Source organism: Hibiscus syriacus, unplaced genomic scaffold, assembly GCF_006381635.1.
Source record: "Hibiscus syriacus cultivar Baekdansim isolate YM2019G1 unplaced genomic scaffold, ASM638163v2 tig00111166_pilon, whole genome shotgun sequence".
Lineage (NCBI taxonomy): Eukaryota > Viridiplantae > Streptophyta > Magnoliopsida > Malvales > Malvaceae > Hibiscus > Hibiscus syriacus.
In genome coordinates this window covers 1,777,880-1,805,447 of record NW_024063008.1, presented here as the reverse complement: position 1 = coordinate 1,805,447, position 27,568 = coordinate 1,777,880, and the positions used below count along the sequence as shown (strand labels likewise).

The 27,568-nt window shown below is 37.6% G+C and overlaps 1 protein-coding gene and 1 long non-coding RNA gene across 4 annotated transcripts in view; one reads left to right on the top strand and one right to left on the bottom strand.

Annotated features, from left to right (window-relative positions):
* The first annotated feature begins 1,316 nt into the window (after positions 1-1,316).
* LOC120155323 (protein O-glucosyltransferase 2-like) lies at positions 1,317-9,444 on the top strand. Of its 2 annotated transcripts, XM_039166875.1 has the most exons (9): positions 1,510-1,525; positions 1,620-1,728; positions 1,829-2,191; positions 2,552-2,744; positions 2,837-2,901; positions 2,972-3,182; positions 3,272-3,639; positions 7,860-7,869; positions 9,429-9,444. In XM_039166875.1, coding segments are annotated over exons 3-8 (1,149 nt in total). In that variant the 5' UTR covers positions 1,510-1,525; positions 1,620-1,728; positions 1,829-1,880; the 3' UTR covers positions 7,861-7,869; positions 9,429-9,444. The 2 variants fall into 2 exon arrangements, with proteins under 2 accessions (XP_039022805.1, XP_039022806.1); XM_039166874.1 differs by having other exon boundaries at positions 1,317-1,525; positions 1,620-2,191.
* Positions 4,645-27,568, bottom strand: part of LOC120155325 — a 37,433-nt gene continuing 14,509 nt past the window's right edge. Inside the window, exons 1-6 of one of the 2 annotated variants that reach the window (XR_005518958.1) lie at positions 27,419-27,428; positions 24,989-24,993; positions 14,350-14,359; positions 4,939-5,104; positions 4,782-4,855; positions 4,645-4,691 (exon numbers count right to left, since the gene is read on the bottom strand). This is a non-coding gene — a long non-coding RNA (uncharacterized LOC120155325). Of the gene's footprint in view, positions 4,692-4,781; positions 4,856-4,938; positions 5,105-14,349; positions 14,360-24,988; positions 24,994-27,418; positions 27,429-27,568 lie in introns of those variants that run through there. The other variant, XR_005518959.1, reaches the window with a different exon arrangement.

Below are 27,568 nucleotides of genomic sequence, written 5' to 3'. Positions count from 1 at the left end.
AAATAATTTTTTTTTAATTTTACATAATATTCAAAGCAATATTAATATATATGTAACATTTTTTTTAAGTTTACAATATTAAAAGATATAAAAATATCACAAGTCATAGCATATATAAATTAAAAAACCATAAAATCAAGTGAAATAAAATGATTCAAATCAACTACAACATAATATTTAAGGTAAAACATATTAAATAATAAATATAATTATATAACTATAATAAAAAAAATAAAATTGGAGCTTAAAAAAATCATAACAAATGATGTCATTTGGTTTAATTTTTTTTTAAAACAATCTCACATGGCTAAGAAACATAGAAGAGCATCCCAAAAGTTTAAAGAGTAAAAATATGAGAACAAAACAATCTCGCATGGCTAAGAAACATAGAAGAGCATCCCGACTTAATTCTATAAATAATAGAGGTAATTGGACATTCAAAATCATAGAGCCTTTTGGTGAGCACAGAGCGAATTATTCTTTCGCTTCAATTGAGCTCAAATTTTAGGCTTCAATCGAACTTCTAAATTTTTTTTAAGTTCGAGCCTTTTCGAGTTCAAGTTTTAATATTATATTTCGAGTTCGAGTTGAACTTGATAATTTTTAGCTCGTAAGTTTTTTAGTCGAGTTGAGCTTACTTTTAAAGTTTTCGAGTTCGAGTCGAGCTCAGCAATACTCGAATTTGACTTGGCTTGTTGAACAACGACGTCGTTTGGTTTAATTTTTTTTTAAAGAAAAAAAAGTGAACCGGCGGTTTTGCCGGTTTTTAGCCGATTCATCCCGGTTTTCAACCGGTTCATTGCCAGTCCGGTTTTGTGAGATAACCGGATCGAACAGACCACTGGTTCACGGTTCAACCGGTTAAACCGAACGGTCCGGTTTGGTTTTGATAACCATGGGGACAACAAACAAAGCCTAAGCTTAACAACCAAATGCACTGCGTCATAATGGTATGACACTAAAAGCAGATAAACTGGATTCTGAATTTCTAAATGATTATGAATAAGGGACCAAAATCATAATTTTACCAACTATTTGAATTCTGAAAAGTAACGCAGAAGCTTTTATAATTTAGTACATAGAAATTCCAATGGTCCCAACTCCATCCAATTACTTGCATTTGCTCGTGGAGAACCCAATTATGACAATTCTAACGTTTAAGCAAACCTCCACTACTAGAAAACATCATCGCTTTCTAGGGGGAGAGCTGGAATTTTATATCTTGCGCTCTCTGTTTTGTCCATTAGCTTAACCATATTTATTTTTACCAAAGTTTTACTTGGAACTTGTTTAATACTATTCCTCTTCGCCGTCATCAACACGGAATCACTCCCCTGAAATTCATACATTAGTGTTAAAAGCAAGCTTTTATCAACTCGAGAATCAAAGGGCAAAGCAGCATTTACAAGATTCCATGTTGCAGAGATCTGGACCGAAAAGAAAACCCCCAACGACAGCAGCTCTTCTTGTCTCTACTGTTTTTCTCATGGCTGTCTTGATTACATATTCCTCATGGATTGACACTGTAAGTACTGCTAAATCTAGTTCTAGCTTCATGGTGGATTCTGCAATTCTTGGTTCATGTTTGTTGAGGTTTTTGTTTTGCTTCTTTTTTGCAGTTTGGGGTTCTTATTGAGAATTCAAAGGGTAAAACCAATACCATAGTAGTATCTAAGAAACCAAAAGTTCCCATACGGAGAATTGAGATCCCACTCAGCTGTACCATCAGTAAAAACCAGACACAAACCTGTCCAATGAATTATCCGAAGTCGTTCCGAACAGAAGACATTGATCCTTCGTTAAACCCTGTTTGCCCTGATTATTTTAGATGGATCCACGAAGATTTACGTCCCTGGAAAACCTCCGGGATCACCAGGGACATGGTGGAAAGGGCAAACGGATCAGCGACGTTTCACCTGGTAATCAAAGGGGGCAAAGCCTACGTTAAAGGCTACAGACAAGCCATTCAAACAAGAGATGTTTTCACCATCTGGGGCATTCTGCAACTCCTCAGAAAGTACCCCGGAAGATTACCGGACCTTGAAATCATGTTCGACACCGAAGACAGACCGGTGATCAAGTCAAGGGAGTACAGAGGACCGAATTCAACAGCCCCACCGCCATTGTTTCGCTACTGTGGAGACAAAGAAACGTTGGATATAGTATTCCCTGATTGGTCCTTTTGGGGATGGTAACGCTTCCACTTTTACAAATTTATAACTCCACCCCCCTGTCGTTTTTCGTCGTTCATTTCACCTGCCCTGCTTGTTGACATCTGCATGGTATAATACACATAACACACTCGTCAGCTCTAGATGTAACTTAAATGCCAAATGTTATTAATGGCCTGCACTTGCAGCTTCGGTTGCATGCCGCTAATGGGTCCCTTGTTCACTGACAAGTGGTCTACCATTTTCACGGCACGTGATAACACTAGTAAACTCTGAAATGCTTTGGAAATTCGCGTTTTCCCAAGTTCATTAGTCATTTTATATGAGGAGTTGGGTATAATTCTTACATTCTTTATAAGTGCTCTTTGTTTTTTCTTCAGGGCTGAGATAAATATAAAACCATGGGACAGCATATTGAAGGATATTAAACAGGGAAATGAAAAGATCAAATGGATTGACAGGGAACCGTATGCTTACTGGAAGGGGAATCCGTTCGTGGCTGAGAATAGGCAGGATCTTCTCAAGTGCAATGTCACCGATCAACAAGACTGGAATGCCCGCCTGTTTATCCAGGTGAAAATCAAACTGTTAATCAAAATTCTAAACAAATATTATCTCATAATCATCCTAGGCTATTTAAAAAAACTAACAGGCTTAGTTTGTAGGACTGGATCCGTGAAGGCCAGCAAGGTTTTAAACAATCCAACGTTGCAGATCAATGCGCGTATAGGTGAATATTTTGGCAATCAATATGTAATTTTTGTTCTTCCTGTTGTTTCACAAATTCATGGTTTTTCCAGGTACAAGATATACATTGAAGGATATGCATGGTCTGTTAGCGAGAAATACATTCTGGCCTGTGATTCTGTCACATTGATGGTACAGCCTCGGTTCTATGATTTCTTCATGAGAAGCATGCAACCCGTGGAGCACTATTGGCCTATAAGAGATGACGACAAATGCAGATCCCTTAAGTTTTCTGTGGACTGGGGCAACAATCACAAAAAGAAGGTATCAGTTGTCTTTAATGCTTGAACTATATGATCTTGGTATTCCGGCAAGGGCTTTGTTAAACTTGATACGGTATTCGGATTTGGCAGGCACATGAAATCGGAATGGCAGCCAGTAGCTTTATGCAGGAGCAGCTAAAGATGGACTACGTTTATGACTATATGTATCATTTGTTAAATGAGTATGCCAAGCTGTTGAAATTCGAGCCGAGAATACCTGAAGGTTCCATGGAGTTGTGCTCGGAGGTAATGGCCTGTCATGCAGAAGGGCAACAAGGGCGAAAGAAGAAATTCATGATGGAATCGTTGGTGAAAGGCCCATCGATCAAAAATCCATGCACCTTGCCTCCTCCTTATGACCTTCGAGCTCTTGCAGCATTTCTTAGAAGAAAAAACAACTCAATATTGCAAGTGAAGAAATGGGAGAAAGGTTACTGGGAAAGTCTCAACAAGCAATAGTGACGTGGTTGAACGAAAGAGAAATAAGTATATTGACCCTTTTCCAGCTAAACAGAAGGCTAATCTATTGTCGGGTTGACTGCAGTTCGAGTGAAACTGAGAATGAAACTGAGATCGAATGGGGACTATGAGTACGAGAAAGAAGAGGCTTAAAGCATTCTTGCAGCCTGTAAGATATTTGGATATTTCTGCGTATGTAAAATCCTGTTGCTTCTAACTCCCATTAATGACCTGTTTCTGGTGTTCGGACTTCGGATTGATAGTTTCCCACAGATACGTAAAATTCCAATCACTATCAGACTTCGCAAGGGGAAACTCTTCAAAGGGTTATGTAGAATTGAGAATTCTAGGACTAATAATTGCAACCAAAGTAACTGGATTTCACATCCGCATTTAGAGGTCAAAGATCAATTTGAAAGGATAAAAATAAAAGGCTTTCAAAGGAGTAGCAATAACAATGTAACCTTCATTTTCTGAATGAATTCCACAGCACTTGAAGATCTACATTACCTCCTGAAAGTATAATTCCAATTTGTTTGCAATCCTTCCAGGCAGGGTTGTTCCTGAAGCTATCAGATAAGACAGCTGCAAGGCCAATGGCTCCACTTGGTTCAACTGCAACTTTAAAAATCTCATAGCAGAGTCTCATTGCACCGGTTATTTCCGTATTATCAACTGTTATCATGTCATCAACAAGATCACGTACTACGGTCCTAATCAATCAGGAGGCATAGAATGAGACATAGTGAAATTTATAGACTAAAAAGTAAACATACAGTGCACTAATTTGATAAAAGAAAACATATACAAACAGGGAAAATATTCTTCAAGCATCAGTAAGACACCATTGATATGCATTTACCAGGTGAGTTCACCAAGGAAAGCTCTCAGGCCATCAGCAACCGTGTTCGTTTTGGGTAAGGTTACAATTCTACTGACTGCTTTTGATTGAGCTGCACCATTAGCTCCCTTTGGTTCAGTATCCAAAATTCGAAGGGCAGGATTGATGGATTTTTGGCAGCCAATGCCACCCCTGATGTCAAGCCACCTCCTGCAAATTCTAAAAAATATAAGACAGAAGGTGATGATCATGCAGGACTAATAACCATAAAATTCAACGAGAACGGCCTGAAACACAAACCACTTATGGGAACAATTATAGTGTCTATCTGAGGGGATTGCTGTAATAGCTCCAAGGATATTGTACCTTGCCCACTGAAAAATATTTCCTATCATTTAATTCACAGATACAACATTAAATTATAGCATTCAGAGCTCAGAAATGTTCAGCGTACTACCTTGTAATGCGCCCATCATTATATGGATGGATAAGAGCAGCCCCAGTTTCCTGCAACACCGTGGCTGCAGTTTCCTCCCTTAACTGCAAGGTCGACTCACTCTATATAACCCGACCACCATACTGCACAACATTCTGAACTTTGCATTGCTGAGCATTTTTCGGTACTGTGATACCCTAATTTTGTCCAATTAATCCAAATTTGGTTAAAAGGCGATCGAAACTCAATTCGAGAGTTAAGAGACGTTTTTGAAAGATTGTTCCCGAAATTTTGCATTTGGCCTCGAGTTCAAACCTTCGTCTAATTTGCAAGTGAGAAAATAATTTCAGTGATCGAAAATGTCTTATAATATACGATTTTAATCAATTTTTTTTGGATTTGTGAAAATGACCAACAAATTCGCAACGCGAACTCCAATTTCGCAACACAGTTTCCAAATTCGCAACACAGAAGTCAAATTCACAAAACGCGTTTATTTTCGCAAAGCGAATTTTATTTTCAAATTCGAAACACAATATTAATTTCGCAACACAAATGTAAACAGTATAATTGTAACTCATAACCTAAAACCCAAAATCACAACTCAGTCTCATCTCCATCTCTCACTTTCTACGATGACATCCGTCCCCATCTCTGGCGAAATCCGTCCTCATCTCCGACGAAATCCGTCTATCTCCATCTCTCAGAGCCACCCTCACAACCATTCACGGCCACAAATAGAAAATCAATCACCGAGGGTTATTTTTTTAATTATTTTTAATTTGAAATTTTTGTATTATTATTAGATTTTTCATATTTAAATTGATGATAAATTTACTGGTAATTTCAATATATAGATTAACCATTTCACTTAGATTGCTTAGTAAATTCATTCGGTTGCTGCCAATACTGCTAAACTGTTTAGTTTTTAATCCTGTGAAGTTAGTATTTGTCTTTGTTTTGTCTTTTGGTTGAAGTAATGCAATTTATTCAAATTTCAATTTGCAGAAGAATTTTGAAACTTAAATTCGCAACACGAAAATAAAATTCGCAACACGAAAATCACAATGTGATTTTAGTTTCACGTTGCGATTTTCATTTTCGCATTGCGAATTTAAGTTTCAGAAACTACTCTTCTTATGCAAATTGAAACTTGAATGAATTGCATTACTTCAACCAAAAAACTATGATAAAATAATGACTTGGGTGAATACCGTGCTAGTTTGAAACATATTTGGCTTTTGTTTTCACTGTTTAATATCATGTCTGTTTATAGTGTATAATTTGTAGTTTTTGGTATATCTAACTTTGTATGTTTATTGTTTTTGTTAGAAATTTTTTTCGGCTTCATTGACTCTAAGGAATAAATTAAGCCTAGCCAATACAATAGAGTCGACACTTACACCTGTACAAAGAAAATTGTTTGAGGATATTTGCTTCGGGCCATGGCTAAAAGTACAACATCCAGGTGGAGATGCTATGTTGACCCATTTGTTTCTTCAGAGCATGACTAACGATCTACCCGAGAGGATACAACGTGGTGATGAAGAGATATGGTTTCATTTTCCACCAGCGTATACTTGTTTTGGGCAATAGGAGTTTTGCTTAATCATTGGTCTACGTTTTGGACACAATGAAGTAGGTTGGTACACTAGTCATATCGCCCGCGTATCATGGTTATCTCGGGTTTTTCCTGAGCTAGCAAAGGCGAAGCCCAGTTTACACGTCGACGACTTGAAAAGATTACTTTTTAAAGATGGTTTTACTCGGATGGATGACCTTGATATTGTTCGAGTATGTCTTTTATTACTTTTAAATGCCGGCTTTTTAGGCAAAGAGATCAGATAACCTATTTCTGAGGACCTAATATTATTGGTAGATGACCTAAATACATGGAACGTGTTTCCCTGGGGTTCATATCTATGGAAAGCTACCTGGAAAAAGTTGTCGTATGCCTTTGAGGACCGTCGTAGTTTGCGTGGCGATGGTTCCAAATACACTTTGGTAGGCTTTATTTGGGCCTTTAAGGTAAGAATTTCTATATAATGTCTCCAAAATTATAATTAATTATTTAACAATTACTAATGTTTGTGTATTATATTGTTTGTAGATTTGGATATTTGAGGCTTTTCCCAGCATGCATACATATGCAAGAAAAAATTCAAATGATATTCCTAGGGCTATTACTTGGAGGAGGATTCGGCTGATGGATTGAGAAGATTTACTACCATATACAACGATGAATGATGTAAGTTAACACAAATACTACCATATATAAACAAGTTATTACTAGTAGACGTTTGACTTTGTTTGAGCTTTTATATTGTTAGGAGGCAAACTATCCATTACAGAGGCTGACACCCAAATAGGCTGAGCTTGCCACTGATTGGTGGCAAGCTAGTAAGTGTTTTTTTTTATGGGACGGATGATGAGCACCCCCCACTTCGAGAGCCATCACCTGATCGAGCTGATTATACACCTCCACACCGAGAGCCATTACCTATTTCATCACATCATTGAGTCTCTTCTCCACCATCACCTCATGATAGACGACCGGAAAAGATGCCAAGATATTTATCTCCCCGTTCTCCACCTCCACGGGATGAGTTAGGGGAGTTACGTGAAGAGGTCAGTGATTTGCGTGATGAGGTCGGTACTTTACGTGATGAAAATGGTGCATGGCGTGATGAGGTACGGTCTTTACGTGGTGAGGTAGATGTTTTACGCGATGACAATGGTGTTTTACATGGTGAGGTATCTACTTTACGTGATGAGGTAGCCGCTCTACGTGAAATTGTTTCATCGTTGCAGAATGAGGTTCATACTCTACACAATGAGGTAAGTTTGTTTAATATTATACTAAAAATGCAAATAACCTTTTTTTGGCATTATTTATTTATTTACTAATTTATGTATTAATTTATTTTTAGCAGCCCGATAAGGTAGATGCTTTACGTCGGGTTTTTCTTGCATGACGGGGTTCACGCATCAGAAATCGTACACGTGCCATTACGTCTTCTTTCACCCCAATAGTGCCAAGACTCCGTAAGAAGAAGCCCGATTCACCTGTCATCGTTCAAGAGGCCCCTCCCACCGTTCAAGAGGCCCCTGTCATCGTTCAAGAGGTCTCTCTCACCGTTCAAGAGCCCGATTCACATGGCATACTATGTCGACATATTGATAAACCCCCTCGCGTGCCCGATATGATGGATGAGAGTTGGCTTTCGTATGAGTTATCAGGCAGTACCATTCCTCAGCAGGAAAGGAGAAAACTACCGGACACAATTATGGATAATACCCTTTGGGCTAATACCGCAGTTGATTTTTATCTACATGAGCGGAGCCAGGGGTGTTACGCTGACATATACAAAATCGACGATAGTATGTATTTCTTTCTTGATCGGTCTTGGTGGGGTGTTTTATTAGGGGTTGAAGAGAATGGCTATTTTGAATGGGGGGTAAGTCTTATATTTTTCTTATATTGCATTTTGATTATTTTTTTTAAATTTATTAAATTCACTAATATATGTATTTTTTTATCCACAGCATATTGATGTATGGGTGTCACGTCTTCAGATTATAAGGAAAATGAAGAAAATAAAAAAAGACGCAATGGACTATTATGCCTTCGCCTTTTCACGTAGCTCACTTGAAGAATCAGAGAGACGCTTCATATGCGTTGGGTAATGGAAAATCTAAGCTTTATCCTACATGGTGGGAGGTCTATAAGGTTAATATTTATTTTTGAATACTTTAAAGGTGTTCATAAATTTTATTTGATGTGCGCAATTGTATTATTATTTATGATTGCAGGTGTTTATCCCTTTTATGGAACGTCGTCATTGGCTTCTCGTCGAGCTTCATCTCCCTTCCCTGAAGACAATAGTATATGACAACATGTTGAATTACATACCATTGTCTGATTTGAAAGATATTATTTGTAAGGGATGGAGCACTCATTTAGCTAAATACTTGGATGCGATTGATTATTGGACTAATTCTGGAAACAATAAGCCAAAAAAGTTCAAAGTTACAATGATGAGAGAAGAGACAGCGCCACAACAAACGGCGAGAGCCAGAGGGGATTATGGTCCTCTTGTATGCATGTGCTTGGAACGTTTGACGACATGAGGTAAACAGTTTCTACCTCACACAGATACATATAGAGGTGCAGTAGGGTTGTGGTTTCGTCATTTTATGGCTAGAGCGATATATTTGAGACGTTGCCTACATGCATCCGCGTGCTGAAAGTGTGCACAAACAACCATTTGTTATTGGTAAGTTTGAGCAAGTGTTGTTAACATATATACTTTTTGTTGGTTTGAAAATGTTTGGTTAAGTACCTAGAATTCAATAATTTGTTGTTTGTTGGTTTTAGATGTTTAGAAAGTGTTGTTTGAGCAAATATTTGGTTTATACAGGTTAATCCTGAAGTGAACTGCGTGAAATTTGCTGTCTGGGGCTAATTTTATCAATGTGTTATTGATTTATTTTTTTAGATGTGTAAATAAGAATTATTTTTTGCTTGTTTAATTGATTTGTAAAAGTTGATTTGTTGTTTAAGAAAATTTCAATCTGCATTATGTTGAAGGAAAAAAAAGACCTGTTGAAGGTACATTTTCGCAAAAATCGCAACATGAATTTGACTTCCGCGTTGCGAATTCAATGAAAACACCTTCAAAAAGATAACAGACAACAATCTGATAAGTGATAACAACTGAACAGAACATAGCAATGTTCAAACTCAAGTTACTAATGCATGTCTAACTGAAAATGTATGCATTCACACATAAAATACACATAATACATCGTTTGCATTTAAAAATCACCTAAGTTAATATGTCCCAAAAGGTGAAGCCGGTTGTGATTGCGATTTTGATTGCGATTTTGATTTCCTTTTGCTTGGATCCATATGAGCTTTGGATTTTGATGAGGATCCATATTTTGGTAGATGAAAAGATGATTGTTATGGCACTGGTGATCCACAGGTTAACATTGTATGACCACTTTCCTTGCACCGACTACATGTCGATATCTTCTTCTCTTCACCCTTAGGCGGTATACGATCGTAATTTTTTGGTCGACTAGGTAGCCTGCTGTCCATGACTGGTGGCAAAACTGTTTGTAAGTCATCTGGTATGTCCCACTCAGAATGATATAGGGTAGATAATCTCGGCATAAGTCTATCGATATACTTCTGTAGTGTAGCAATCCATAGCCTATGCACTTGAATCATCTTGGTTTAGATGAAGAGCAACTTTTATAACATGGCCACATAGATAACTATATGTTTGCCATTTCATACAACTACACGTCTTTGCATTTAGATCGACAAGCCCATTTAAGTTATTATCCAATACTTCAAACAAAGTGTTTGAACATGGTTCAACTCTCCAATACTTCAAGCCCATTTCAGTTCATGGTGTAACACGACATTCCAATGTTCCTGTAAATTTAAATAAATAATACTTAGTAAAATATATAAATATGATAAGATACGAATTTAAAGAAATAATACATGCATGGTTTCTTTTCTTGTAATATCACTGTTGAATAGAGGCTCAAAAAACTCCATTAACATAGTAATGGGTAATTTTCGGGAATGACGACTTAGAGCGTTGATTAATTCTGCACTATTAGATGTCATAAAACCATATCTTGCTCCAAGTTGATGTACTCTTGACCATCTTTCAAACTCAACATCTTCTAGTGTTTGAGCACATTGAGGCAAAACACGTCTTAAACAATTTATATGCTTATTAAAATCTACTTCTCGATAAGCTTTTACAGCCTTCCAGTATGTCCATTTGTGATTTTTTATACCAGTATACCTTGATTTTAGATTTTTGTACAAATGAACACCACAAAGTCCATGAAAAGCATATGGGAAACACGTTCTAACAGCGTTCTCAATTGAGTTTACCCTATCGGATATGATTGTCAGATTGCTAATAGGACCTATGCAATCCCTAAGATGCCCCATAAACCATGTCCATGAATCAGAGGTTTCAGATTTGCCAACCCCGTAAGCTATTGACAGTATCCCATTGTTAGCATCCATGGATATTGGTAATAAGTTTACTCCAAGGTATTGACCTTTCAAATGTGCTCCCTCAACTATAATAACTGGGCACATGCAAGTAATAAACGAACGAATCTACAAAATAATACACAAGAAATATAATCATTTATATGTGAAATGCATGTAACTAACAAAAATGAGTCAACAAAATTATATTGATTTACTAACCGCAACACCAATGGTGATAAAAAACAACTCAAAGCGTCCATCTCTATCTGTTTTGATATGAGTTATCGACCCAGGATTTTTCAGCTTTAAATTATGACAATAAGCCGGCAGTTGGGAAAACGATGCTTTTAGAGACCCCCTCAACAATTCCAAGGCATAACATTTGGCTCTCCAAGCTTGAGAATATGAGATACTAATCTTGAACCGAGCATTCATGTCAGTCATAATTTCATGTCCCCGATATACCCTGCCATTCAAAAACATTAACTCAGCCAGAAAACAACCCAACACCTTTTTGTTTGCCTGTCTATGGTGAGGAAAAACTTGGGTTCTTGAACATGTATGTTTTTCAATAAAAGTCCTAACTTGAAACATTTCACAGTCTTTTATCTTCTTTGCAATCATACGCCACGTACAGTTTTTGTCAATCATACACTTTGTTTCGAAACGATCTTTGCTTGATTTGTTAACTTTTAGTTGATAGTCATCTTCCACACATTTCATATACAATGCTATCTTCAAGTATTTCTTTGTATCAAAACAATCATCTTTCTTGATACGAATAACTTTTGTGCAACAATCAACTGTTATCTTTACCAACTATTCTTCCGGTATCTGAAGTAATTCTGGCATATTCTAGTTATACTCCCGTGGCATTTTCTTATTTTTCTTTTCTTCGAGGACTTCTTCTTCTTCTTTTTCTTCTTCAAGGTTATATGAATTACAGAATGAATGTTCAACATGTTCATTCACAGTCGTAACTTCCTCCTCATTATTATCAACAACATCTTCCTCGACAGCGGTTGTTTCATCATCAAAATTCGGGTATTGACCAATATCAAAATCATTACACGCAGGGTCTGTTTCTTCTTCTGAAACATCATCAAAATCCGAGTATTGACCAAGATCAAAGTCTGGGTATTAACCAAGATCAAATTTCGAATATTGACTAGTACTCACAATTTTTTCTGTTGGATTATAATTGTCTGACTGGTCAATACGAAAACTGGAATTTGGTGCTGAAAGTTGATTGGGATTTGGATTAGGAAAAGGTTATGAGTTTTGAGATTGTGTTTGATATTGGAAATGTAGTGAAACAAAATTTTCTTGGTGATGAAATTGTGGTGGAACCATTAAATTTTGAGGTTGATAATAACGTTGTACATTGTGAGCACCATAAACTGGGGTTGAAGAACTTATTTGATTACTACCCGCTACTGACCCAACTTCACTACTTCTAGGTTCAACAACATACAATGTAACATCATCTTCTTGCGAAACACTAATGTAAGCAATGAATTGTTAAACATCTTCATTGTCGGTTAACAAATAAACTTTACATTTTCTCTTATATGATAGTCTAAATCCACTTAGAGGCTCTAAATTCAATTTCTTTGCAGCACGTAACATTAGAGTTTCATAAGTTAACTTTTTTAATGACAGTTTTAGTTGAAGATTCATGGGTAAAAGATTTCTTTACTAAACAAACGAGCTATAAACTACATATCATCACTAACTTAGAGAAAATCATATATTTATTAAGATGATAGTTGATAATTTGGGAGAGAAATCATCGAAAAAATTATATAGAAATAAAATTATGTAAAAAAAGTAGAGATGGTGAAGGATATCGTTGGATATAGGAACGGATGTCACCGGAAAGAGTGATAGATGGAGATGGAATGAGTTGCAATTTAAGGATTTAGGTTATGAGTTATTACTGCTGCGTATTTATATGCCCAAAACATTTATGTTGCGAAAATAAAACCTATTGCGAAATTAAAATTTGTGTTACGAATTCGAAAATCGAGTTGCGAATTCAGAAATCGAGTTGCGAATTTGAAATTCAGTGTTGCGAATTTGACTTCTGTGTTGCGAATTTGGAAACTGTGTTGTGAATTCGAGATCGCGTTGCAAATTTGTTGGTCATTTTCACAAATCCAAAAAAAATTGGTTAAAATCGTATATTATAAGGTATTTTCGGTCACTAAAGTTATTTTCTCTTTGCAAGTTAGGGTTTACTGATCACATAAATTTAAAATATTTTTTTGGATATCAAATACCAAAAACAAAATATTAAAAGCCCCAAAGGTCCATTCACCAAACAAATCTATAACCCAATTACATTCAAAATACCCATTTATATCTTTACCCAAATATATTACCATAACCAAAACCCATTACATTCAAACCCTAAACCTAATAAAAGCTTATTAACGAGTCTATATTTGGGGTTTCAATCCCCACTGCCCCACGTGAGATGCAAGTACGCAAGAGCTGTGGCCTCATCTCCACAACAGCTCATTCCACGTACGCCAGCAACAGATGGTCTCGAGGCCTCTATGGTTACTCCACGAGTGTAGCAACCACATGCGTTTAGTGGCCCCGTACCCCTCATTAGCAACTGCTGGTGCCAATCGAGCTATTCTCCTCTCCACGACAGTAGCAAAACGCTCCATCAGCAACATCATTGCCAACTCAGCCGATTCATCACATGCACAAACAAACAAAGAGAATATGTAATTTTTATTTTCCAGTCGGAACACGGTATATAAAACCCAAAAGAAAATCGTTAAGGGAGTCTCTCCCTCCTGGAAAAAAACGGTGGCTCTCCACTCATCTCTTCTTCCTGATTCGAACAAAGAAAAGCAATACAAGAGCACTGATTTTCAAAGGTTTTCTTCTCTTTCTTTTCTGGCAGCAAATACCCTTCGATTTTTCAAGCATTATATATACAAAAAACAAAGAAATAAAACAATATCCAGAGGGTTTTTTTACCTTCCATATTCAAACCTTCTTTACATTTCAAAGAAATAAAGCAAAAAAAGGGAAAAGGAGGGGGTCGTTTTCCTTAGGTGTTCGAGCTCCTCGTCGGAGCTTTCTTTCATCACCAGGTTCAGTTTGGCTATGTCCGCGTTGGGTTTCGGTTCGGTTCGTTTAAGACAATGTTGAAACCGTGAACTACATAGCTTATGTAACAGCCCAACCCGTACTCGACTCGAATACGAGTCTGAGGTGTCACATTGACTTTTCAAACCTTGACACTTAAAGAAAAACCCCGGGGAATTTAAAACTTGTTTAAAACAAAATACTTTAATTTACATAAAAAAACCACAAAATACAAACTTGATCAGAGTACTCATAATTAACGACTTATTACATGCCAACACTCTATACACAACAAAATACATACTTTGTCGATTACTTCTGATCTGATCTTCTAGTAATAATATTGTCCTTTCCACTTCTATTCTTGCTCTTCACGTTTCTTGGTACCTACGTGTAAATCACTTACACGCTAAGTCATAGGCTTAGTGAGGCAATAAATAAACATGTAACAGTAGATTCATGAAAATGCATTCTTACCATTTGATCATGATATTTCAATATGCATGGATATATTTCCCATGACATATATAATCAAGTCATGCACACATGAAACTTACCTTTTTGCATCACTTTCACTTTAATTTATATTTCAATTGCTATTGTTGTTATTGCCCATGTATATTATTGAGAATAGAGGTATGTGAGTACATTGAGGTTGTGCTCCAATGCTGTCACCACAGCTCGTATAAATTCCCTCATGGGGCACCAGACATTTGTTCAGTATTCGTCCCGAAGGACTGCTATATATGTCCCGTAGGACCACTACGTCCCGAAGGACTACAATACCCTCGACTCTTGGCATGCCAACTATACCTATAGCTCTCGTATCATATACTATGGGAATTTATTATGAATATATTTCTCATCACTTGTTCTTTCTCTTCTGTCACATACCACATGTATGTGTAACCATATATTTCATATCATATCACATATTGTATATTCATATGTAATTTCATATATTCACATAGCTTATTTCATTTCACATTGGTCATATCTCATAGCATATATCACATATGCATATAATCATGTATATCATATCATATATCTTATGTTTCATGCTCTTATGTTTATGCATATCATGTATTCATGTACATATAAGAATCACATATCAAATAACATTTTAGGAGTCACTTCTTACCATAGTAACTCCATCATTAGCTCATCGCAAGCCAATGTTCGTTCAATAATATAAGTACAATTAAAATTTCTCTCACCTTAGCTTTGCTTTGATTCGATTATAATCCTTTGATTATTCCGGAACTTGTTTAGGCTCAATATCTACATAAATATATCATTTCAAAACAACTATCAGAAGCCTAAACTTTAAACTTTATGTTAATAACTTAAACCGGTTTAATGAACCAAATTCTATTTTTTTCATTTAGGGGGAATCGATACCCCCCAGGGGGAATCTGTTCCCCCTGCACATACTGGAATTTTTGTCCAAGAGGGGAATCGATTCCCTTCATAGGGTATCGGTTCCCTCTACCCAGAAATTGTATTTTAACCCCGAAAATCATCAATTCTTTACTTAATTCTTCTATTTTAAACCCCTATCATGTCATTAAACTCAACTACCAATAACCTTAGTGACCAAAAATCCCATATAATATACGATTTTAACCAACTTTTTCCAGATTTGCCAAAATGACCAACAAAATCGCAATGCGATCGCTAATTCGCAACGCGATCTCCATTATCGCAAATTCGCATTGCATTTTCGCAATGCGATAGTTGAAAATTGCGTTGCGATGATCTACAGTATCGTTGCGATTTTCCCAATTCGCAATGCGAATAAGTAAATCGCAACGCGAATTGGGAAAATCACAACGCGAATTGGGAAAATCGCAATGCGAATAAGTAAATCGCAACGCGAATTGGGAAAATCGCAATGCGATACTGACTATCGCAATGCGATAATAAAAAATCGCAACGAGATACTTACTTTTGCAACGCGATACTGACTTTCGCAACGCAATAATACATAATCGCAATGCGATTTTCAAAGCGCCATTAGTATCCTGGCCAAGTATTTTATTTTTAAATTCCAAACATGAATATTAATATATTGGAACACTGAACTGTCCACAGTATATCCCGTAATCGCAACTCATAACCTAAAACCTAAAATCACAACTCAGTCCCATCTCCATCTCTCACTCTCTCACCCATCTCCGACGAAATCCGTCCCCATCTCCGGCGAAATCCGTCTATCTAAATCTCTCAGAGCCACCCTCACAATCAGAAATGGAAAATCAACCAAATCAACCAACGAGGGTTAGTTTTTTTAATTATTTTCTTTTTGAAATTTTTGCATTATTATTAGGTTTTTCATATTGAAATTGATGATAAGTTTACTGGTAATTTCAATAATAGATTAACCATTTCACTTAGATTGCTTATTAAATCAACCAAGAATCGCAACGCGAAATACAAATTGCAACGCGATTTTAGTTTCGCGTTGCGATTCTCTCGTTGCGATAGTCATTTTTGTGTGGCGATTTTCATTTTCAGAAACTATTCTTCTTCTGCAAATTCAAACTTGAATGAATTGCATTACTTCAACCAAAAAACAAAGACAAATACGAAATTCACAGTGTTGCATATTTAAGTTTGAAGAATAAACTACTATTATTTATGTTTATTATTATTTTTGGTATATCTTCACAGTGTAGTTTTTGGTATATCTAATTTAGTATGTTTATTGTTTTTGTAAAACTTTTATTGGGCTCAATTGACCTTGAGAAATAAAGTCAGCCTGGCCAAAACAATTGCGTCGAAGCTTTCACCTACACAAAGAAAAATGTTTGAGGATACATGCTTCGGGCCATGGCTGAAAGTACAACATCCCAGTGGAGATGCGATGTTGACACACCTGTTTCTTCAAACCATGACTAGCGATCTACCAGAGACTATACAACGTCGTGATGAAGAGATATGGTTTGATTTTCCACCGGCGTATACGTGTTTTGGGCGGGAGGAGTTTTGCTTAATCACCGGTCTACGCTTCGGACACGATGATGTAGGTCAGTACACTAGACACATTACCCGCCCATCATGGCTATCTCGGGTTTTTCCTGAGCTGGAGAGGCTGAGTCTACACGTAGAAGACCTGACAATATTTTTGAATAATAAAGATGGTTTTACTCGGATGGATGACGTCGACGTTGTCCGAGTATGCCTTCTAATTCTTTTGCATGCTGGCTTTTTAGGCAGAGAGGTCAGACAACCTATTCCAAATGATCTAATCAAATTGGTAGAAGACCTAAATGCGTGGAACCTGTTTCCGTGGGGCTCGTATTTATGGAAAGCTACATGGAATAAGTTATCGTCTGCCTTGGATGATCGAAAAAGTTTGCATGGCGATGGTTCCAAATACACTTTGACAGGCTTTATTTGGGCCTTTAAGGTAAGAATTTTGATATGATGTTTCCAAAATTATAAGTAATTATTTAACAATTACTAATGTTTGTTATTATATTGTTTGTAGATTTGGATATTTGAGGCCTTTCCCGCCATGAAGACATATGCAATAAAAACTTCAAATGATATTCCCAGGGCTATTTCCTGGAAGAGGAAACGGACCTTGCAATGGGAAGATTTACTACGGTATACGACAATAAATAATGTAAGTTAACATAAATACTACCATATGTTTATAAACAAGTTATTACTAGTACACGTTTAACTTTGTTTGAGCTTTTATATTGTTAGGAGGCCAACACTCCTCTACAGAGGCTGACACCCACGGAAGCTGAGCTTGCCACTGATTGGTGGCAAGCTAGTAAGCGTTTTTTTGATGGAATGATTGATGAGCAGCCTCCACTTCGGGAGCCATCACCTCGCCCAGAGCTATCACCTCACCCAGACCCATCATCTGATCGACCCGGCTATACACCTCCACAACGACAGCCATCACCTATTCTGTCACATCATCGAGCCTCTTCTCCACCATCACCGTAAGATAGGCGACCGGCAAAGATGCCACGACGTTTATCTCCCTGTTCTCCACCTCCACCTCAACGGGATGAGTTAGGGGAGTTACGTGATGAGGTCAATGTCTTGCGTGAGGAGGTCGGTACTTTACGCAAAGACGATGGTGCATGGCGTGTTGAGGTGTCTACATTACGCGGTGAGGTAGCCGCTCTACGTGAGATGGTAACATCGTTGCAGAATGAGGTTCATACTCTACGCAACGAGGTAAGTTTAAGATTTTTCATACTCGTAATTCATTCGGTTGCTGCCAATACTGCTAAACTGTTTTTGTTAGTATTTGTTTTTGGTTTTGTTTTTTCTTTTGGTTGAAGTAATGCAATCCATTCAAGTTTCAATTTACAGAAGAAGAATAGTTTACTTTCGCAACACGAAAATGACTATCGCAACGCGGAAATGGCTATCGCAATGCGATATGAAAATCGCAACGACAAAATCGCAATGCGAAATGAAATCGCAACGCGAAATGAAAATCGCAATGCGATTTGTGTTTCGCGTTGCGATTTTGTCGTTGCGATTTCATTTCGCGTTGCGATTTTGTCGTTGCGATTTTCATTTCGCATTGCGATAGCCATTTCCGCGTTGCGATAGTCATTTCGCGTTGCGATTTTAAGTTTCGTGTTGCGAAAGTAAACTATTCCTCTTCTGGAATGTTTATATATGTTGTCCTTTTAAATGTTTATATAAGTGCTTACTTCTGGAATGTTATCTGAGCATTTTGTGAACTATGATAGAATAATGATTTGGGTGAATACAATGCTAGTTTGAAACATATTTGTCTTTGTTTAATATCATGTCTGTTTATTTACTGATTTATGTATTAATTTTTTTTAGCGGCCCGATAAGGTGGATGCTTTACGTCGGGTTTTCCTTGCACGACGGAGTTCACGCATCAGACGGCGTGGACGTGCTATTACGTCTCTGTTCACCCCAATGGTGCGAAGACTCCGCAAGAAGAAGCCCGACTCACCGGTCATCCCTCAAGAGTCTCCTCCAATCGTTCAAGAGGCCCCTATTCTCCCTCAAGATTCCCCCCCCCCACCGTTCAAGAAGCCACTGTCATCGTTGAAGAGGTCCCTCCCACTATTCCAGAGCCCGATTCACATGGGGTAATATATCGAAGTATTGAGAAACCCCCACCGGTTCCGGACATGATGGATGAGAGTTGGCTCTCGTATGAGTTACCGGCTAGTACCCTTCCGGTATCTGAAGTGGAGAGGAGACAACTACCGGAAACAATTGTGGATAATACCCTTTGGGCTAAGACCGCAGTTGATTTTTATCTACATGAGCGGAGCCAAGGGTGTTACACTGACATCAGCAAACTCAACGATGAAATGTTTTTGTTGCTTGATCGGTCTTGGTGGGGTGTGCTATTAGGGGTTGAAGACAGTGGCTATTTGGATGGGGAGGTAAGACTATATTTGTCTTATATATGATTTTGATTAATTTGTTTAAAAATTAATGTAATTCACTAATATATGTATTTTTTTGTAAAACAGCATATCGATGCGTGGGTGTCACGTCTACTAATAATAAGGAAGCTTAGGAAAAATAAAAAAAATTCGCTATATACAATAATGCCGACGTCTTTTCACGCAGTTCACTTGAAGAATCAACGAGATGAATCATTTTTGTTGGGCAATGGACAAGCTAAACTTTATCCTGCATGGTGGGAGGTCGATAAGGTTAGTGTTTATTTTTTAAATTTTTTAAAGGTGTTCATAAATAAGTGCGCAAATAAATGAATTATTACTTATGATCGCAGGTGTTTATCCCTGTTTTGGAACGTCGTCACTGGCTTCTCGTCCAACTTCAGCTCCCATCCCTGAAGATAATAGTGTATGACAGCATGATCAATTACATATCACTGTCTGATTTGAGAGATATTTTCAAGGGATGGAGCTCTCATTTGGCTAAATTCTTGGATGGGATTAAGTATTGGAGTCATTCTGGACACAAGAAGCCAAAGAAGTTCAATGTCACAGTTGTCAGAGACGAGACCGCGCCACAGCAATCGCCGGGAGCCAGAGAGGATTGTGGTCCTCTCGTATGCCTTTGCTTGGCGCGTTTGACGACGGGAAGCACAGAGTTTTTACCTCCCACCGATAGAGATAGAGCTGCAGTAGGCTTGTGGTTTCGGCATTATATGGCTAGAGCAATATATTCGAGACGCTGCCTACCTGCATCCGCGTTATGAAAGTGTCCATTGTTAATTGGTAAGTCAAATGCAAGTTTTGTTAACATATATACTCCTTTTGGTTTGAAAATGTTTGGTTAAGTACCTAGAATTCAATAATTTGCTGTTTGTAGGTTTTAGATGTGTAGGAAGTCTTGTTTGAGCAAATGTTTGGTTTCTGCAGGTTAATCCTTAAGTGAGCTGCGTGAAATGGATGTACGGGGTCACAAAGTTGTTGATTCATTGATTCAATAATTGATGAAGAAATAAGAATTATTATTATTTTTTGATTGTTTAATTAATTTGTAAAAGATGATTTGTAAATCTTGTTTTGTTTAATTGATGTGTACATAATTTGTGTTGAAATGTAATAGTTGATTTGTTGATTTTCAATCTGCTTTATGTTGAAGGAAAAACAGACTATCGCAACGCGAAATGGCTATCGCAACGAGAAAATCACAATGCGAAATGAAAATCGCAATGCGAAATGAAAATCGCAACGAGAAAATCGCAATGCGATTTGCATTTCGCATTGCGATTTTCATTTCGCATTGCGATTTTCTCGTTGCGATAGCCATTTCGCGTTGCGATAGTCTGTTTTGCAAGTTTTGTTAACATATATACTCCTTTTGGTTTGAAAATGTTTGGTTAAGTACCTAGAATTCAATAATAATTGTTAAAAGTTTATGCATGTTAATCCTCGTTGCCTTTTTCATTTCGCATTGCGATTCTATCGTTGCGATTTGCATTTCGCATTGCGATGGTCAAATGATTGCCTTTCGCAACGCGATTCTGACTTTCGCAACGAGATAATACAGAATCGCAATGCGAGTTTCAAAGTTCGTAACAGGTTTTAGTTTCGCAAGCCAAATTTTTAGTGTATATATATACGCAGCAGCAACAACTCATAACCTAAATCCCTAAATTGCAACTCATTCCATCTCCATCTATCACTCTCTCCGGCGACATTCGTTCCAATATCCAACGACATCCTTCCCCATCCGGCAACAGGTCTTAGTTTCGCATCTCGTTTGTTTAGTTACAACCATGAAATCATCTAATGTTGATCATGTTTGGATAGATTTGTGTTTTGGAGGGTCATGGGAGAATGTTCATGGTGTTTTACAATATATGCCTTTACCCATGAATCTTCAACTAAAACTGTCATTAAAGAAGTTAACTTATGAAACCCTAATGTTACGTGTTTCAAAGAAATTGAATTTAGAGCCCCTAAGTGGATTTAGGCTATCTTATCAGAGAAATGGTAAAGTTTATTTGTTAACCGACAATGAAGATGTTGAACGATTCATTGCTTACATTAATGTTTCAAGTGATGATGTTACATTGTATGTTGTTGAACCTAGAAGTAGTATTGTTGGGTCAGTAGCAGGTAGTAATCAACTAAGTGGGTCAAAAAACCCACAGCCTTTCTCTAATCCAAATCCAAATCAACTTTCAGCACCAAATTCCGGTTTTCGTATTGACCAATTAGACGATGATGAGCCAAGAGAAAAAATTGTGAGTACTAGTCAGTATTCGAAATTTGATCTTGGTCAATACCCGGACTTTGATATTGGTCAATACACGGATTTTGATGATGTTTCAGAAGAAGAAACATACCCTGCGTGTAATGATTTTGATATTGGTCAATACCCGAATTTTGATGATGAAACACCCGTTGCCGAGGAAGATGTTGTTGATGATAATGAGGAGGAAGTTACGACTGTGAATGAACATGTTGAACATCCATTCTGTAATTCATATAATCCTGAAGAAGAAAAAGAAGAAGAAAAAGTCCCCGAAGAAAAGAAAATGCCACGGGAGTATAACTGGAATATGCCAGAATTACTTCAGTTACCGGAAGAAGAGTTGGCAAAGAAAGCAGTTGATTGTTACACAAAAGTTATTCGTATCAAGAAAGATGATTGTTTTGATACAAAGGAAGACTTAAAGATAGCTTTGTATACGAAATGTGTGGAAGATGGCTATCAACTAAAAGTTAACAAATCAAGCAAAGATCGTTTCGAAACAAGGTGTACGATTGACAAAAACTGTACGTGGCGTATGATTGCAAAGAGGATAAAAGATTGCGCAATGTTTCAAGTTAGGACTTTTATTGATAAACATACATGTTCAAGAACCCAAGTTTTTCCTCACCATAGACAGGCAAACAAAAAGGTGTTGGGTGGTTTTCTGGCTGAGTTAATGTTTTTGAATGGCAGGGTATATCGGGGACATGAAATTATGACTGACATGAATGCTCGGTTCAAGATTAGTATATCATATTCTCAAGCTTGGAGAGCCAAATGTTATGCCTTGGAATTGTTGAGGGGGTCGCCAGAAGCATCGTTTGCCCAACTGCCGGCTTATTGTCACAATTTAAAGCTGAAAAATCCTGGGTCGGTAACTCATATCAAAACAGATAGAGATGGACGCTTTGAGTTGCTGTTTATCGCCATTGGTGTTGCGGTTAGTAAATCAATATAATTCTGTTGACTCATTTCTGTTAGTTACATGCATTTAACATTTAAATGATTATATTTCTTGTGTATATTATTTTGTAGATTTGTTCGTTTATTACTTGCATGCGCCCAGTTATTATAGTTGACGGAGCACATTTGAAAGGTCGATACCTTGGAGTAAACTTATTAGCAGTAGACATGGATGCTAACAATGGGATATTGCCAATAGCTTACGGGGTTGGCAAATCTGAAACCTCTGATTCATGGACATGGTTTATGGGGCATCTTAGGGATTGCATAGGTCCTATTAGCAATCTGACAATCATATCCGATAGGGCAAACTCAATTGACAACGCTGTTAGAAGGTGTTTCCCAGATGCTTTTCATGGACTTTGTGGTGTTCATTTGTATAGAAATCTAAAATCAAGGTCTGCTGGTATAAAAAAGCACAAATGGACATACTGGAAGGCTGTAAAGGCTTATCGGGAAGTGGATTTCAATAAGCATATAAACTGTTTAAGACGTGTTTTGCCTCAGTGTGCTCAAACACTAGAAGATGTCGGGTTTGAAAGATGGTCAAGAGTACATCAACTTGGAGCAAGATATGGTTTCATGACGTCTAATAGTGCAGAATCAATTAACGCTCTAAGTCGTCATTCCCGGAAATTACCCATTACTATGTTAATGGAGTTTTTTCGAGCCTCTATTCAACAGTGGTACTACAAGAAAAGAAACCATGCAGGTATTATTTCTTTGAATTCGTAACTTATCATATATTTTACTAAGTATTATTTATTTAAATTTACAGGAACATTGGAACATCGTGTTACACCATGGACTAAAAAAAAGATAACGAAACGTGTTGTGAAGTCAACGCATGGAGAGTTGAACCATGTTCAAACACTTTGTTTGAAGTACTGGATAATAACTTAAATGGGCTTGTCGATCTAAATGCTAGGACGTGTAGTTGTATGAAATGGCAAACATCTGGTTATCCATGTGGCCATGTTATAAAAGTTGCTCTTCATCTAAACCAAGATGATTCAAGCACATACTCTATGGATTGCTACACTACAGAAGTATATCGACAGACTTATGCCGAGATTGTCTACCCTATTTCACATCCTTCTGAGTGGGACATACCAGATGACTTACAAACAGTTTTGCCACCAGCCATGGACAGAAGGCTACCTGGCCGACCAAAAAGTCACGATCGTATACCGTCTAAGCGTGAAGAGAAGAAGAGATCGACATGTAGTCGGTGCAAGGAAAGTGGTCATACAAGGTTGACATGTGGATCACCAGTGCCATCACAATCATCTTTTCCTCTACCAAAATATGGACCATCATCAAAATCCAAAGCTCATATGGTGTCAAGAAAAAGGCAATCAAAATCGCAATCATCTTTAAAATCCCAATCACAACTGGCTTCACCTTTTGGGACTGTTAACTTAGGTGATTTTTAAATGCAAACGTTGTATTATGTAGATTTTATGTGTGAACTTTTAACATTTTCACTTAGGCATGTATTAGTAACTTGAGTTTGAAAATTGCTATGATCTGTTCCAGTTGTTATCACTTAATAGGCAATCATCTTAATGTCCATCGCAACGCGGAAATTACTATCGCAATGCGAAATGAAAATCGCAACGAAAGAATCGCAATGCGAAATGAAAATCGCAACGCTAATTTCACAATGCGAAATGAAAATCGCAACGAGGGAATCGCAATGCGAAATGAAAATCGCAACGCGAATTTAATTTCGCGTTGCGATTTTCATTTTCGCGTTGCGATTCTCTCGTTGCGATTTTCATTTCGCATTGCGATAGTACTTTTTGCCTTCAACATAATGCAGATTGAAATCAACAAAATCAACCATTACATTTCAATCAATTAAACAAGCACAAATAAGAATTATGTTAACATCAATTAAACAAATCAACTTTTACAAATCACCTTTTACAAATCAATTAAACAATCAAAAAATAAGCAATAATTATTAGAGAAAATAACAATTCTACTATTGAATCAACTTTTGCAGCCATACATCATTTTCACGCAGCTCACTTCTGAGATTAACCTGCATAAACCAAACATTTGCTCAAACAACACTTTCTACACATCTAAAACCTACAAACAGCAAATTATTGAATTCTAGGTACTTAACCAAACATTTTTAAACAACAAGCCTATAAACATACCAGTTGTTTATGGACATTTTTATAACGCGGATGCAGGTAGGCAGCGTCTCGTATATATCGATCTAGCCATATAATGTCGAAACCACAAGCCTACTGCAGCTCTATCTATATCGGTGGGATGTAGATACTTTATACTTCCTATGATCAAACGGTCCAACGCCAAGCATACGAGAGGACCACAATCCCCTCTGGGTCCTTTCGTTTGTTGTGGTGCGGTCTCGTCTCTGCTAACTGTAATATTGAGCTTCTTTGGCTTCTTGTTTCCAGAACGAGTCCAATAATTTATCGCATCCAAGTATTTAGCCAAATAAGAGCTCCATCCCTTAATAATATCTCTTAAATCAGCCAATGATATGTAATTTATCATGCTGTCATATACTATTGCCTTAAGGGATGGGATCTGAAGCTCGACGAGAAGCCAATGGTTACGTTCCAAAACAGGGATAAACACCTGCAATCATAAGTAATAATTCATTCATTTGCGCACTTATTTATGAATACCTTTAAACTCAATCTAAAATAAACACTAACCTTATCGACCTCCCACCATGCAGGATAAAGTTTAGCTTGTCCATTGCTCAACGTAAATGATTCATCTCATTGATTCTTCAAGTGAACGGCGTTAAAAGACGTCGGCATAATTGTATACCGTGTATTTCTTTTATTTTCCTTAAGTTTCCTAATTATTAGAAGACGTGACACCCACGCATCGATATGCTGTTTTACAAAAAAAGACATATATTAGTAACTTACATAAATTTACAAAAAAATAATCAAATGAAAATATAAGAAAAATATAAGACTTACCCCTCCATCGAAATAGCCATTGTCTTCGACCCCTAATAATACGCCCCACCAAGACCGATCAAGCAACAAATAGATATCATCATTGAGCTTGCATATGTCAGTGAAACACCCCTGGCTTCGCTCATGTAGATAAAAATCAACTGCGGTCTTAGCCCAAAGGGTGTTATCCAGAATTGTGTCCGGTAGTTGTTTCCTCTCCTCTTCAGATACCGGTATGGTACTGGCCGGTAACTCATACGAGAGCCAACTTGAATCCATCATGTCTGACACGTCAGAGGGTTTCTCAAGAATCCTACATATGACGCCATGTGAATCGGGCTCTTGAATGGTGGGAGGGACCTCTTCAACGATGACTGTGGCCTCTTGAACGGTGGGAGGGGACTCTCGAGGAATGATAGGGGCCTCTTCAACGATAGGAGTGGACTCTTGAGGGATGATAGGCGAGTCGGGCTTCTTCTTGCGGTGTCTTCGCACTATTGGGGTATACGGAGACTTAATAGCACGTGCACGCCGTCTGATGCGTGAACTCTGTCGTGCAAGAAAAACCCGACGTAAAGCATCCACCTTATCGGTCCGCTAAATAAAAATACAAATATCAGTAAATAAACAGACATGATATTTAAACAGTGAAAACAAAGATAAATATATTTCAAACTTTCAACCAAAAGACAAAACAAAGACAAATACTAACTTCACAGTGTTAAAGTAAAAAGTTTAGCAGTTTTGGCAGTAACCGAATAAATTTACTAAGCAATCTAAGTAAAATGGTTAATTTAAGTGAAATTACGAGTAAATTTATCATCAAGTTAAATATGGAAAATCTTAAACTTACCTCGTTGCGTAGAGTATGAACCTCATTCTGCAACGATACTACCATCTCACGTAGAGCGGCAACCTCACCACGTAAAGTAGACACCTCCACACGCCATGCACCATCGTTATCGCGTAGAGTACCGATCTCCTCACGCAAGGCATTGACCTCATCACGTAACTCCCTTGACTCATCCCGTGGAGGTGGAGACAGGGAGATAGAAGTCGTGGAATCTTTGTCGGTCGCCTATCATGAGGTGATGGTGGAGAAGAGACTCGATGATGTGACGGGATAGGTGATGGCTCTCGTTGTAGAGGTGTATAGTCGGGTCGATCAGGTGATGGCTCTGGGTGAGGTGATGGCTCTCGAAGTGGAGGAAGTGGAGGCTGCTCATCATTCGTGCCATCAAAAAAATGCTGACTAGCTTGCCACCAATCAGTGGCAAGCTCAGACTCCGTGGGTGTCAGTCTCATTAATGGAGTGTTGGCCTCCTAAAAATATAAAAAAACTAAAACAAAGTTAAACGTCTACTATTAATAACTTGTTTATATATGATAGTATTTGTGTTAACTTACATTATTTATTGTCGCATATGGTATTAAGTCTTCCCAATCCAACATACGTTTCCTCTTCCAGGAAATAGCCCTAGGAATATCATCTGAGGATTTTAATGCATATGTCTGCATGCTGGGGAAAGCCTCGAATATCCAAATCTACAAACAATATAATAACAAACATTAGAAATTGTTAAATAATTAATTATAATTTTGAAAACATTATATAGAAATTCTTACCTTAAAGGCCCAAACAAAGCCTGACAAAGTTTATTTCGACCCATCGCCCCGCAAACTTTTGCGGTCATCAAAGGCAGACGACAACTTAGTCCAGGTAGCTTTCCATATATACGAACCCCACGGAAACAGATTCCATGCATTTAGGTCCTCTACCAATAATATTAGCTCCTGATGAATAGGTTGTCTGGCCTCTCTGCCTAAAAAGCCGGCATACAAAAGTAGTAGAAGGCATACTCGGACAACATCGACGTCATTCATCCGA